Source organism: Leucopleurus acutus (genome assembly GCF_964270905.1).
Source record: "Leucopleurus acutus genome assembly, chromosome: X".
In the NCBI taxonomy this organism is placed as follows: Eukaryota; Metazoa; Chordata; class Mammalia; order Artiodactyla; family Delphinidae; genus Leucopleurus; species Leucopleurus acutus.
In genome coordinates this window covers 49369938-49384427 of record NC_139148.1, presented here as the reverse complement: position 1 = coordinate 49384427, position 14490 = coordinate 49369938, and the positions used below count along the sequence as shown (strand labels likewise).

The window sequence follows — 14490 nt, the reverse complement described above, 5'->3', positions numbered from 1 at the left end:
AGGAAGCCTGATTCCTCCAGCTCCGTTTTTCTTTCTCAAGATTGCTTTGGCTATTCGGGGTCTTTTGTGTTTCCATACAAATTGTGAAATTTTCCCTTCTAGTTCTGTGAAAAAATGCCAGTGGTATTTTGATAGGGATTGCATTGAATCTGTAGATTGCTTTGGGTAGTAGAGTCATTTTCACGATGTTGATTCTTCCAATCCAAGAACGTAGTATATCTCTCCATTTATTTCTATCATCTTTAATTTATTTCATCAGTGACATAATTTTCTGCTTACAGGTCTTTTGTCTCCTTAGGTAGGTTTATTCCTAGATATTTTATTCTTTTTGTTGCAATGGTAAATGGGAGTGTTTCCTTAATTTCTCTTTCAGATTTTTCATCATTAGTGTATAGGAATGCAAGAGATTTCTGTGCCTTAATTTAGTATCCTGCTACTTTACCAAATTCATCGATTAGCTCTAGTAGTTTTCTGGTAGCATCTTTAGGATTCTCTGTGTATAGTATCATGTCATCTACAAACAGTGACAACATTACTTCTTCTTTCCAATGGGGATTCCTTTTATTTCTTTTTCATCTCTGATTGCTGTGGCTAAAACTTCCAAAACTATGTTGAATAAGAATGGTGAGAGTGGGCAATCTTTTCTTGTTACTGATCTTAATGGAAATGATTTCAGCTTTTCACCATTGAGGACGATGTTGGCTGTGGGCTTGTCATATATGGCCTTTATTATGTTGAGGTAAGTTCCCACTGTGCCTACTCTCTGGAGAGCTTTTATCATAAATGGGTGTTGAATTTTGTCAAAAGCTTTCTCTGCATCTATTGAGATGATCATATGGTTATAATAAAAAGCTACAGTAATCAAGACAGCATGGTACTGGCACCAAAACAGAAATATAGATCAATGGAAAAGGATAGAAAGCCCAGAGATAAACCCACGCACATATGGTCAACTTATCTTTGATAAAGGATGCAAAAATATACAGTGGAGAAAAGACAGCCCCTTCAATAAATGGTGCTGGGAAAACTGGACAGGTACATGTAAAAGTATGAGATTAGAACACTCCCTAACACCATACACAAAAATAAGTTCAAAATGGTTTAAAGACCTAAATGTATGGCCAGACACTGTCAAACTCTTAGAGGAACACATAGGCCAAACACTCTATGTCATAAATCACTGCAAGAACTTTTTGACCCACCTCCTAGAGAAATGGAAATAAAAACAAAAATTATAAAATGGGACCTAATGAAATTTAAAAGCTTTTTCACAGTAAAGGACACCAGAAACAAGATGAAAAGGCAACCCTCAGAATGGGAGAAAATATTTGCAAATGAAGCAACTGACAAAGGATTAATCTCCAAAACATACAAGCAACTCATACAGCTCAGTATCAAAAAAACAAACAACCCAATCCAAAAACGGGCAGAAGACCTAAATAGACATTTCTCCAAAGAAGATATACAGCTTGCCAACCAGCACGTGAAACAATGCTCAACATCATTAATCATTAGAGAAATGCAAATCAAAACTACAATGGGATATCATCGCACACCAGTCAGAATGGCCATCATCAAAAAATCTACGAACAGTAAATGCTGGAGAGGGTGTGGAGAAAAGGGAACCCTCTTGCACTGTTGGCGGGATTGTAAATTGATACAGCCACTATGGGGAACAGAATGGACTTTCCTTAAAAAACTAAGAATAGAAATACCATACGACCCAGCAATCCCACTACTGGGCATATACCCTGAGAAAACCATAATTCAAAAAGAGTCATGTACCACAATATTCATTGCAGCCCTATTTACCATAGCCAGGACATGGAAGCAACCTAAGTGTCCGTCAACAGATGAATGGATAAAGAAGGTGTGGCACATATATACAATGGAATATTACTCAGCCATAAAAAGGAATGAAATTGAGTTATTTGTAGTGAGGTGGATGGACCTAGAGTCTTTCATACAGAGTGAAGTAATTTAGAAAGAGAAAAACAAATACCATATGCTAACACATATATATGGAATCAAAAGAAAAAAATTGTCATGAAGAACTTAGGGGCAAGGTGGAAATGAAGACACAGACCTATTAGGGAATAGACTTGAGGACATGGAGAGGGGGAAGGCTGGGCTGTGACAAAGAGAGAGAGAGGCATGTGCATATATACACTACCAAATATAACATATATAGCTACTGGGAAGCAGCCACATTGCACAGGGAGATCAGCTCGGTGCTTTGTGAACACATAGAGGGCTGGGATAGGGAGGTTGTGTGGGAGGGAGATGAAAGAGGAAAGAGTTATGGGAACATATGTATATGTGTAGCTGATTCACTTTGTTATAAAGGAGAAACTAACACACCATTGTAAAGCAATTATATCCCAATAAAGATGTTAAAAAAAAAGAAACGAAATTGAGTTAATTGTAGTGAGGTGGATGGACCTAGATTCTGTCATACAGAGTGAAGTAAGTCAGAAAGAGTAAAAGAAATACCGTATGCTAACACATATATATGGAATCTAAAAAACAAAAAAAAATGAAGGAAAATAAATGGTCAGCAGAACCTAGGGGCAAGACGGGAATAAAGATGCAGACCTGCTAGAGAATGGGCTTGAGGATACGGGGAGGGGGAAGGGTTAGCTGGGACAAAGTGAGAGAGTGACATAGAAGCAGCCACATAGAATAGGGAAATCAGCTCGGTGCTCTGTGACCACTTAGAGGGGTGGGATAGGGAGGGTGGGAGGGAGGGATATGCAAAAGGGAAGAGATATGGGGACATATGTATATGTGTAACTGATTTACTTTGTTATAAAGCAGAAACTAAAACACACCATTTTAAAGCAATTATACTCCAATAAAGATGTTTTAAAAAATACATATATGACTCATCCTTTTTTCTGGCTTTGTTGATATGGAATTGACATATAACATTGTATAAGTTAAGGTGTACAGTGTAGTGAATTCATATATGCACATATTGCAAAATAATTACCGCAGTAAAGTTTGTTAACACATTCATAACCTCACATAGTTACAGCGTTTTATGTGTGTGGTGAGAACTTTTCAAATCTACTTCAGCAACTCTCAGATATGCATACAATATTTTTAACTCTAGGTACCATGCTGTACATTAAATCCCCAGAACTTATTCATTTTATAACTGGAAGTTTGTACACTTTGACTACCTTCACCCATTTCCCCCACTCCTCACCTCCCATCTCTCACCCCTGGCAACTGCCAATCTGTTCTCTGTTTCTATGAGTTTGTCTTTCTTAGATTCCATGTATTAGTGAAATCACACAGTATTTTTCTTTTTTTAACTTAGTATAATGTCCTCAAGGTCCATCCTTTTTGATGTAAATGCCAGGATTTCCTCTTTTCATAGCTGCACATTCATCTGTTGATGAACACTTAGACTGTTTTCATTACTTGGCTATTTTGAATAATGTTACAATAAACACAGGAATGATATATCTCTCTGACAACTTGTTTTCGTCCCTTAAATATATACCCAGAAGTGTAATAGCTGGCGTGTATGATAGTTCTAGTTTTAATTTTTTGAGGAACCTCCATTATCCATAGTGGTTATAGCAATTTACATTCCCATCAACATTATACAAATGTTCCCCTTTCTCCACATCCTTGCCAGCACTTGTTATCTCTTCTGTTTTTGATAATAAGTATTGTAACAGGTATGAGGTGACACCTCATTTTGGTTTTGATTTGCATTTCCCTGATTAGTGATGTTGAGCAATTTTTCATGTACCTATTAGCCATTTGAAGATCTTCTTTGGAAAAATGTCTGTTCAACTCCTTTGCCCACTTTTTAAATTGGATTGTGGTGTTTGTTTGTTTGTTTGTTATTGAGTTGTATGAGTTCCTTATATATTTTGGAGATTAACCCTTTATCAGATATGTGGTTTGCAAATATTTATTCCCATTCTGTAGGTTGCCTTTTCATTTTGTTGTCTGTTACTTTTATTGTGCAAATTTTTAGTTTGATGTAGTCCCACTTGATTTTTGTTTTTGATGCTTGTGCTTTGGGTGTCATATCCAAAAAAATCATTGCCAAGACCGATGTCAAGGAAGTTTCTCCCTGTGTTTTCTTCTAGAAATTTTATGGCTTCACATGTCTCATTTAAGTCATTAATCCATTTTGAGTTAATTTTTATTAATAGTGTAAGATAGGGGTTCATTTTCATTCTTTTGCATGTGAATATCCAGTTTTCCAAGCACAATTTATTGAAGAGACAATCTTTTCTCCATTGAGTATTCTTGGCTCCCTTGCACATATGACTTATCTTAATATTTCTATTAGACAGCACCACTCTAGTAAACTCTTTCTCATTCTTTGTTTGATGGCCAGCTGGATAATATCTGGCTGAGGATCATGAAGTCAGAGAAAATGGCTAGGTTTGAAGAGATCAAGGTGCTTTGTTCTCTGAATTACCAATTCTAGGAAAGCTGCCTACTGACCAGAAATGCCTGCATTGTACTGTTTCACGTGTAAGAAATTATTTTTTATATTGCACTACTAAGGTTTGGATGGTATTTGTAGAAGAAGTAAGCATATATTAATTAGTACAAATAGTGTGAGAAAGAGTCGAGCAAAATAAAAAGGATTCGGAGCATTGAGACAAGAATTTTAAATGAAGTCCTCAATGTGGCTCTCATTGTGACTATGATGAGTAGAGAAATTAAGATAGTGAAAAAGGACATTAAATGAGAAGGAATGCAAACACAACAGTCTGAATGTGAGAGAACATTTTGTTTGTTCAAGGAGTACCAATGATTCCAGTGTGGAAGGAGCACAGTTAGATGATAGTTTGAACCTTTTGGAATTGCTGATATTCAATGTATTCTGATCTATGAACACAGAAATTTTATATACTTCAGCATCATGGTAGTGAGAGTGGTAGTGTTATCAGAAAGATAACAGAGTAGGGAAAAAAGAGTTGGACCATGTATAGTCTTGTAAGAAACCCTAAGTACTTTGACTTTTCTTATGAGTGAAATGAGGAGCCGTTATAGGTTTTGTCTGATGTATGTGATCTGGCTATTAAGAAACAAGATCACGGAGGGCTCACAAGGACCTCCCTGTGCAGAGGGCTGCTGAGGCTTGTCCTCCGTCTATGCTTGATACACCAGAAATACATCTACACGTGGAACAACTCCTACAGAACATCTACTGAACGCTGGCAGAAGACCTCAGACCTCAAAAAAGCAAGAAACACCCACGTACCTGGGTAGGGCAAAAGAAAAAAGAATAAACAGAGACAAAAGGATAGGGACAGGACCTGCACAAGTGGGAGGGAGCTGTGAAGGAGGAAAGGTTTCCACACACTAGCAAGCACCTTCGCGGGCGGAGACTGCGGGTGGTGGAGGGGGAAAGCTTCGGAGCCGCGGAGGAGAGCACAGTAACAGTGGTGCGGGGGGCAAAGTGGAGAGATTCCCGCACAGAGGATCGGTGCTGACCAGCACTCACCAGCCCGAAAGGCTTGTCTGCTCGCCTGCGGGAGCGGGCGGAGCTGGGAGCTGATGCTCCGGCTTCGGTCAGAGCGCTGGGAGAAGACTGGGGTTGGCAGCGTGAACACAGCCTGCAAGGGGTTAGTGTGCCACGGCTGGCTGGAAGGGAGTCCGGGGAAAACTCTGGACCCACCGAAGAGGCAAGAAACTTTTTTTTCCCTCTTTCTTTCCTGGTGCGCGAGGAGAGGGGATTAAGAACGCTGCTTAAAGGAGCTCAAGAGACAGGCGCGAGCTGCGGCTAAAAGTGCGGACCCCAGAGACAGGTATGAGACGCTAAGGCTGCTGATGCCGCCACCAAGAAGCCTGTGTGCGAGCACAGGTCACTATCCACACTTCCCCGCCCGGGAGCCTGTGCAGCACGCCACTGCCAGGGTCCCGTGAACCAGGTACAACTCCCCAGGGAGAACGCACACTGCGCCTGAGGCTGGTGCAACGTCACGCCGGCCTCTGCCGCTGCAGGCTCGCCCCACATTCCGTGCCCCTCCCTACCCCAGGCCTGAGTGAGCCAGAGCCCCCGAATCAGCTGCTCCTTTAACCCCGTCCTGTCTGAGCGAAACACAGAGGTCCTCCAGCGACCTACACGCAGAGGCGGGGCCAAATCCAAAGCTGAGCCCCTGGGAGCTGTGAGAACAAAGAAGAGAAAGGGAAATCTCTCCCAGCAGCCTCAAAAGCAGCGGATTAAAGCTTCACAATCAATCTGAAGTACCCTGCATCTGTGGAATGTATGAATAGACAACGAATCATCCCAAATTGAGGAGGTGGACTTTGAGAGCAAGATTTATGATTTTTTCCCCTTATCCTTTTTTTGTGAGTGTGTATGTGTATGCTTCTGTGTGAGATTTTGTCTGTATAGCTTTGCTTCCACCATTTGTCCGAGGGTGCTATACGTCCGTTTTTTTACTTTCATCAAAGAAAGAAAACTACAGGCCAATATCACTGATGAACATAGATGCAAAAATCCTCAACAAAATACTAGCAAACAGAATCCAACAGCACATTAAAAGGATCATACACCATGATCAAGTGGGATTTATTCCAGAAATGCAAGGATTCTTCAATATACGCAAATCTATCAATGTGATACACCATATTAACAAATTGAAGGAGAAAAACCATATGATCATCTCAATAGATGCAGAGAAAGCTTTTGACAAAATTCAACACTGATTTATGATAAAAACCCTGCAGAAAGTAGGCATAGAGGGAACTTTCCTCAACATAATAAAGGCCATATATGACAAGCCCACAGCAAACATCATCCTCAATAGTGAAAAACTGAAAGCATTTCCACTAAGATCAGGAACAAGACAAGGTTGCTCACTCTCACCACTCTTACTCAACATAGTTTTGGAAGTTTTAGCCACAGCAATCAGAGAAGAAAAGGAAATAAAAGGAATCCAAATCGGAAAAGAAGAAGTAAAGCTGTCACTGTTTGCAGATGACATGATCCTATACATAGAGAATCCTAAAGATGCTACCAGAAAACTACTAGAGCTAATCAATGAATTTGGTAAAGTGGCAGGATACAAAATTAATGCACAGAAATCTCTGGCATTCCTATATACTAATGATGAAAAATCTGAAAGTGAAATCAAGAAAACACTCCCATTTACCATTGCAACAAAAAGAATAAAATACCTAGGAATAAACCTACCTAAGGAGACAAAAGACCTGTATGCAGAAAATTATAAGACACTGATGAAAGAAATTAAAGATGATACAAATAGATGGAGAGATATACCATGTTCTTGGATTGGAAGAATCAACTTTGTGAAAATGACTCTACTACCCAAAGCAATCTATAGATTCAATGCAATCCCTATCAAACTACCACTGGCATTTTTCACAGAACTAGAACAAAAAATTTCACAATTTGTATGGAAACACAAAAGACCCCGAATAGCCAAAGCAATTTTGAGAAGGAAAGAAGGAACTGGAGGAATCAGGCTCCCTGACTTCAGACTATACTACAAAGCTATAGTTATCAAGACGGTATGGTACTGGCACAAAAACAGAAAGATAGATCAATGGAACAGGATAGAAAGCCCAGAGATAAACCCATGCACATATGGACACCTTATCTTCGATAAAGGTGGCAGTAATGTACAATGGAGAAAGGACAGCCTCTTCAATAAGTGGTGCTGGGAAAACTGGACAGGTACATGTAAAAGTATGAGATTAGATCACTCCCTAACACCATACACAAAAATAAGCTCAAAATGGATTAAAGACCTAAATGTAAGGCCAGAAACTATCAAACTCTTAGAGGAAAACATAGGAAGAACACTCTATGACATAAATCACAGCAAGATCCTTTCTGACCCACCTCCTAGAGTAATGGAAATAAAAACAAAAATAAACAAATGGGACCTAATGAAACTTCAAAGCTTTTGCACAGCAAAGGAAACCATAAACAAGACCAAAAGACAACCCTCAGAATGGGAGAAAATATTTGCAAATGAAGCAACCGACAAAGGATTAATCTCCAAAATTTACAAGCAGCTCATGCAGCTCAATAACAAGAAAACAAACAACCCAATCCAAAAATGAGCAGAAGACGTAAATTGACATTTCTCCAAAGAAGATATACAGATGGCCAACAAACACATGAAAGAATGCTCAACATCATTAATCATTAGAGAAATGCAAATCAAAACTACAATGAGATATCATCTCACACCAGTCAGAATGGCCATCATCAAAAAATCTAGAAACAATAAATGCTGGAGAGGGTGTGGAGAAAAGGGAACACTCTTGCACTGCTGGTGGGAATGTGAATTGGTTCAGCCACTATGGAGAACAGTATGGAGGTTCCTTAAAAAACTACAAATAGAACTACCATATGACCAAGCAATCCCACTACTGGGCATATACCCTGAGAAAACCAAAATTCAAAAAGAGTCATGTACCAAAATGTTCATTGCAGGTCTATTTACAATAGCCCGGAGATGGAAACAACCTAAGTGCCCGTCATCGGATGAATGGATAAAGAAGATGTGGCACATATATACAATGGAATATTACTCAGTCATAAAAAGAAACGAAATTGAGCTATTTGTAATGAGATAGATAGACCTAGAGTCTGTCATACAGAGTGAAGTAAGTCAGAAAGAAAAAGACAAATACCGTATGCTAACACATATATATGGAATTTAAGAAAAAAAAATGTCATGAAGAACCTAGTGGTAAGGCAGGAATAAAGACGGAAACCTACTAGAGAACAGACTTGAGGTTATTGGGAGGGGCAAGGGTGAGCTGTGACAGGGTGATAGAGGGTCATGGACATATACACACTAACAAACGTAGTAAGGTAGACAAATAGTGGGAAGCAGCCGCATGGCACAGGGGTATTGGCTCGGTGCTTTGTGACAGCCTGGAGGGGTGGGATAGGGAGGGTGGGAGGGAGGGAGACACAAGAGGGAAGACATATGGGAACATATGTATATGTATAACTGATTCACTTTGTTATAAAGCAGAAACTAACACACCATTGTAAAGCAATTATACCCCAATAAAGATGTTAAAATAAATAAATAAAAATAAAGATTCCCCCTAAAAATAAATAAATAAATAAATAAAAACAAAATATTGAGTAATAAAAGCAAGCTGCAGAAAAATAACATACACATGTTTAAACTTATGTTCAGAATAAAGCTGAACCAAGTTAGATTACAAGACTTATCAGAGTTCTATTTCAGGCTTGCTTAAAAGGTCTTTTTAAGAAAAAAAACAAACATTTTCTTGAATATATGTGAGTGGACATATACATACACTTTAAAAAGGAATTGCTAAATAAGGTTGTTTAAGTACATGATTGGTTAGTTTTACAAAGTGTAGAGATGTCATATTCTTATCAGTTGCACAGTATATATATATACCTGGGTCATAAGGACTCAGAGCCACCTTCCAGAAATATCAGGTGTGGTCCATTGAAAGAGAATGATTCTCTTTCCCTCACAGTATAGAGTAATTAATTATCCTTCATAATGAAATTTTTAAAAATAATTATGGAAAACAAAATGAATAATATCCATTTGTAAATAATATATGTATGAATATAAATATAAAGAGGGTTAGGATATGCAAAATTTGAATGATGATTGTTAGCGTTAGAGAGGAGGAAGGGAATAGGATCAGGGTTATAGAATAAAGGATTACATTTTATTGATAATATTTTATTTTAAAATGCTTCAATAAAAACAAGTAAAAATTTTAATGGAGAGTATTTAGTACTTGTAATATTGCTGTATACACTGTATTTTCAAAATACCATAAAAATGATGCTACAAAGAATTATTAAGACCTGAGTTTGCAAAATGACCACAGATTTCTAAGAGATTTTAGGAAAAAGGTTAGGGAAATAATGAGTGTTCATATTTTGCTTGAAGCCCTACGGAATGAGATTTACAGTGGATTTAGGGTGGATTATTTTCTTCAAGTGAATTTTCTGAATTTTACAGTGTCCACATTGTGCATGCAATTCTTTTGCAATCTGTGAAAAAGAAAAAAGAAGAAAAGGAATAAAAAATCTTCAAGAAGTAAAGTCTGAAAATGACCAGACAGTAAAAATTACTTGGATTGTGTCAAGATGGCAGACGAAGCACAAGCGCATTTCTCCTGTCCTACCTCAAATCCCTTTAAATGGCAGGAAAGGCAGGTTTCCGTATATAGAGAATAACATCCGAAGGGCACAGGGGGAAAAGAAAAGGGGAATTCTTGGAAGATGGAAAGCAGATGGGGCAGGGACACTGAGGTGGGGGTGGGGTAGGGGTGGGGAAAACGGGGGCCCTGAACTTGAGAGTGGGGGCAAAGCAGTCGGGGTGGGGAGTTGTGGGCAAGGAAAGGCGGCTCCAGATTTTGGAAAGGGGGTGGGGGCGGGAGATAGAAACTCCTCCCAGACCCAGGGCAGAGGTGGGCTTGAGAGTGGCGGGGGCGGGGAGGGTGGCAGTGTTTGGCAGGAAGGGGAGGCCTCTCTCCTGGCAGGAAGCTGCGCGACGGTGGTAAGAGGGAGGAGACTGCGGCTGCGGCAGCGGCTTCTGGGATCCCGATGTGGCAGAGGGGCCGTCACCGCCAACAAGGAGGTGGAGGGCCCGCGAGCCCGGTGTTGGAGACACTGCTGCCATCCTTTTCTCCTGGCCTGCTGTCCTCCTAGACACGCTCGTCGCCTAAGGATCCTCCCCTCCCAGCTCTTGCAAACTCCGAACTCGTCGCCTGCTGATTCTCTTTCACCACGGGTTCACAGCGGAGGCAGCAGTGAGGTGTCCGATTTGGACACGTGAGGCCTGCGATCCCCGGAATTGGGGAGGTGGGCGCTGGACTAGAGAATCGGAGGATGAGGGTTGTTGGATGCCAGGAGGGAAGATTGGGGTGTGTGCTGGGACAGGAGATGAGGGAGACTGACAAGGGTGATTTGGGGACGGGAGGGTGGGGGTAGGGGGAGCCAAAGAGCACCTGGATGGTATACAAAGGTGGCCCCAGAAAGAGAAATAGATTTGTTCTGGGCACCCAACAGCAAAATGGAGATGACCAGGAAGAGATACGAAGGAGAGGTGAACAACAAGCAGAAGCCATGGGGATGGGAGGCAAAACAGATGAAGAGCAGACGACAATGAGCAGGGGAAAAGGAGACTATGTAAGTGCAAATGGAGAGACAGGGTGGGAGCTAATAAACGGTGAATATCTGTGTCTGGTGTGGGGACCGCAGTATGCTAACAGGATAAGGCATTAGCCAAAGGAGCCTGCTCCCTCATGCTGGGGCCTCAACCACCAAAACCATCACCACTCCAACCCTCCAGCACAGCCAAATAAGTTTGGAGGGAGGACAATGTTGGCAAGCATCGAATAGCATTTTGATAGCCAGCATCCCTGCTGCACACGTGAATAACTTGGGCTGTAATACATATACCTGGTGCCCAGGGAATTTGCAATGCAGAGAAAAAAACCTCACACTATAGTACATTAAATGTTTCTCCCTAGCCTCTTCCTCCCCCTGCAGGTATGAAGACCCCTCACAAAAAGGCAGCTGCAGGGCAGCAAACCAGGGAAATTGTCGATGGCCACAAAGGGTCTGAAAGTATGAGGAAGAAAAAGACTTCTCAAAAGAAGCAGAGAGGCAGACCTTCCTCCCAGCCCCGCAGGAAAATCGTGGGCTGCAGAATTTCACACGGATGGAAGGAAGGCAATGAGAGCATCACCCAGTGGAAGGAACCGTTCTGGATCAGGTGCCTATAAATCCTTCTCTTTATCTGGTGAAATATGATGGAATTGACTGTGTCTACGGACTGGAACTTCACAGAGATGAAAGGATTTTAAAGCTTAAAATCCTTCCTGATAAGGTGCCATTATCTCGACTCAGAGATGTGCACCTTGCAAACACCATAATTGGTAAAGCTGTGGAACATATGTTTGAGGGTGAGCATGGTTCTAAGGATGAATGGAGAGGAATGGTCTTGGCCCAAGCACCTATCATGAAAGCCTGGTTTTATATTACCTATGAGAAAGATCCTGTCTTGTACATGTACCAGCTTCTAGATGATTATAAAGAAGGAGACCTCCGTATCATGCCAGAGTCCGGTGAGTCTCCTCCAGCAGAGAGGGAGCCAGGAGGAGTTGTAGATGGCCTGATAGGTAAACATGTGGAATATACCAAAGAAGATGGCTCCAAATGGATCGGCATGGTCATTCACCAAGTGGAAGCCAAACCCTCTCTGTATTTCATCAAGTTTGATGATGATTTCCATATCTATGTCTATGATTTGGTGAAAAAGTCCTAACTGTTAGGGTACACTTTGCCACATTTGTGAAAACAAATGTGTACTTTGTAGACATGCAAAATAATGTTACTTTTCAGTGTATTGAAAGCTTTAGGGTCCCTGCTAATCTGACATCTTTGCCAGCATAACTGTTGTTTTCTCCTGAAAAATACAAATTTATGTGGCCATGACACGCTGTGTGTAAGGAATTTGTCATGTTGAAACGTTTGGATGTGTTTGGTGGATGGGGCATGAAAGGAAGGAACAGCTGTAAATTCAGACTGTGAATAAAGATCAGCTAGTATCATAATCAGTCATCTAAAAAAGGAATAGGACTTAGCTGGTCTGGTCTAGGGAGGGAGGAGGAGAAGGAACTAGAGATGAGCTGTGGGGGAAGGGAGAAGGGGAGGTGGCTGCTTAGCAGGAGGTGGGGAGGGGTCAAAAATGGAGAGGCTCCCTAGAGGGCGGGATGACCTAAGAGGGGGAGGCACACAACTGGGAGGGGGTGAAGAATAACAGAGGGAGAGTGAGATCTTGAGACTTAGAGGAAAACAGACAGAATAAATTGAGTAGAGAGGGACACAAGGACGTTTAGAAGAGATCCAGAGCAAGGGAGAGAAAGATGAAGTTGGCAGAGATCTGGGGAGAGGCTAAAAGGATACTCAAATGGAGTTCTACGCATGAGTGAGGGGCCAGAAGGGGAGGGACATCGAGGAAAGAGGAATTCTAAGATGAAAGACTGACAGAGGGAGTGAGAATACAGACAACAAGATATGGGAAGTGTGGTCCATGAGAGATGGGAAGACCCAAGGAAAAATAGGACTTCTGGCAGTATCCAAATTGCCCTCCCTAGCTCTGTGCCCAAAGGAGGTGGCAACAGTCAAAGAAACCAGATGGACTGGAGCTTCCCTAGAAGGACATTTTGACAGGAATGTCTCAAGAGTTAAGCAGGAGCCAAGTTTATACCTAAAAGCCTTTTATAATATCAGGGAGTTCATGCCACACCTGCTGAGCAGAACCCAAACCCTCAGCCTAAACACACTAACATGGCACTCCATAAGCAGGGGCCTGTGGGCAGCTTCCTCGTATTTTCCAGAGGACCCAAGAGCAGTAAATCTCAGACCTGAAGGTCTTGGTTCCCTTCGCCTACACTGAATAAACGATTCTTGTGGGGAACAGGTCAGTGGGGTGCTCAGAACTTAAGAGATGTGCCACCTTGCATTTGGAAAGCATTTTATCCAGAAAAATGGAAACTTGCTAAACCCAGGTACAGCAGTCTCCTCACTGTTCTTCCTCCTCCTGGACTATACCTGGCCTCCTTACAGAGGAGGGGCATCAGAGGATTGAGCTTAATGTTTCTCTTCCGGGTGTGGGGAATACTTGACTGTCCATGCTTCTCTCAGCAGTTGCCTGAAATCACAGGTGACTTCACCCAATGCTTCACCAGATGGAGGTCTGCTGCCTCCAGAAGCCCCATTCTGGTTATATCCCAACAAAGCTATTGGCTACTGGCATTTCACAGGTACCTCCTGACCAGTCTTGCCCACTTCACGCACACGGGGAGCTGTGATGGAAATTTGTGCAGCTCTATTTCCTGGTGAGATAGATGGCATGCGCAGTTGGGCAGGGAGTTGTGACTTTGTATAACTAAGTCCTCCGACTGTATGGTACCACATAGGTGGTTGGTGGGGAGAGGGTGTGGTAACCCCCAATAAATTCCCTCAGAGGTACAATGTCCCAACACATGGGTCTTTGTCCTTCTCTCCTTCTTTCCTTTCCCCGGTCCAGCTGTGGAAGTTTCCTTCAAAACCCTCTCTCTGGTTTTCCCACTCCACACTTCACTGAAATATACCCCTACCCTCAAAGAAACAGTTCTGGTGACTACCCACTGCCCAGGTTTCCTTAACTCCAGGCATAGCAGGGAGGTGGGGAGGCAGGGAGCTTCCAGGAGTTGATAGAAGTTGGTAATTCCAGTTCATTCTCTCCACCCAACATGGCCTGAAGCTGTTTGTCTCAAGAATTACACAAGGCAAGCCCACCTCACCAGAACAGGGATAAGTTTTCTTTCATACAGCACATAATTCAGCCTAGCAAACACCTGCAGGCCACTCATTGGCCAATTTCAGCCCGCTGTCATATTTTGCTTGATCGTCATGTTTTTATCATTCTCCATTTTAAAATTAGCTACTTAGACATTTGGGGGATTTCACAT

The 14490-nt window shown here is 41.7% G+C and overlaps 1 protein-coding gene and 2 long non-coding RNA genes across 3 annotated transcripts in view; 2 read left to right on the top strand and 1 right to left on the bottom strand.

Moving 5' to 3' along the window:
• The window catches only part of LOC309977759, a 984496-nt gene that overhangs the window by 41174 nt on the left and 928832 nt on the right, over positions 1-14490 (bottom strand). The gene's annotated exons all lie outside the window — the stretch shown is intronic.
• The window catches only part of LOC309977760, a 946815-nt gene that overhangs the window by 483441 nt on the left and 448884 nt on the right, over positions 1-14490 (top strand). The window lies entirely within an intron of this gene.
• Positions 10913-12299, top strand: LOC309977732 (spindlin-2-like; the record flags this gene model as incomplete). The annotated part of the gene is given in 3 exon segments (XM_082864026.1): positions 10913-10931; positions 11522-11724; positions 11730-12299. Coding segments are annotated over 3 exon segments (792 nt in total).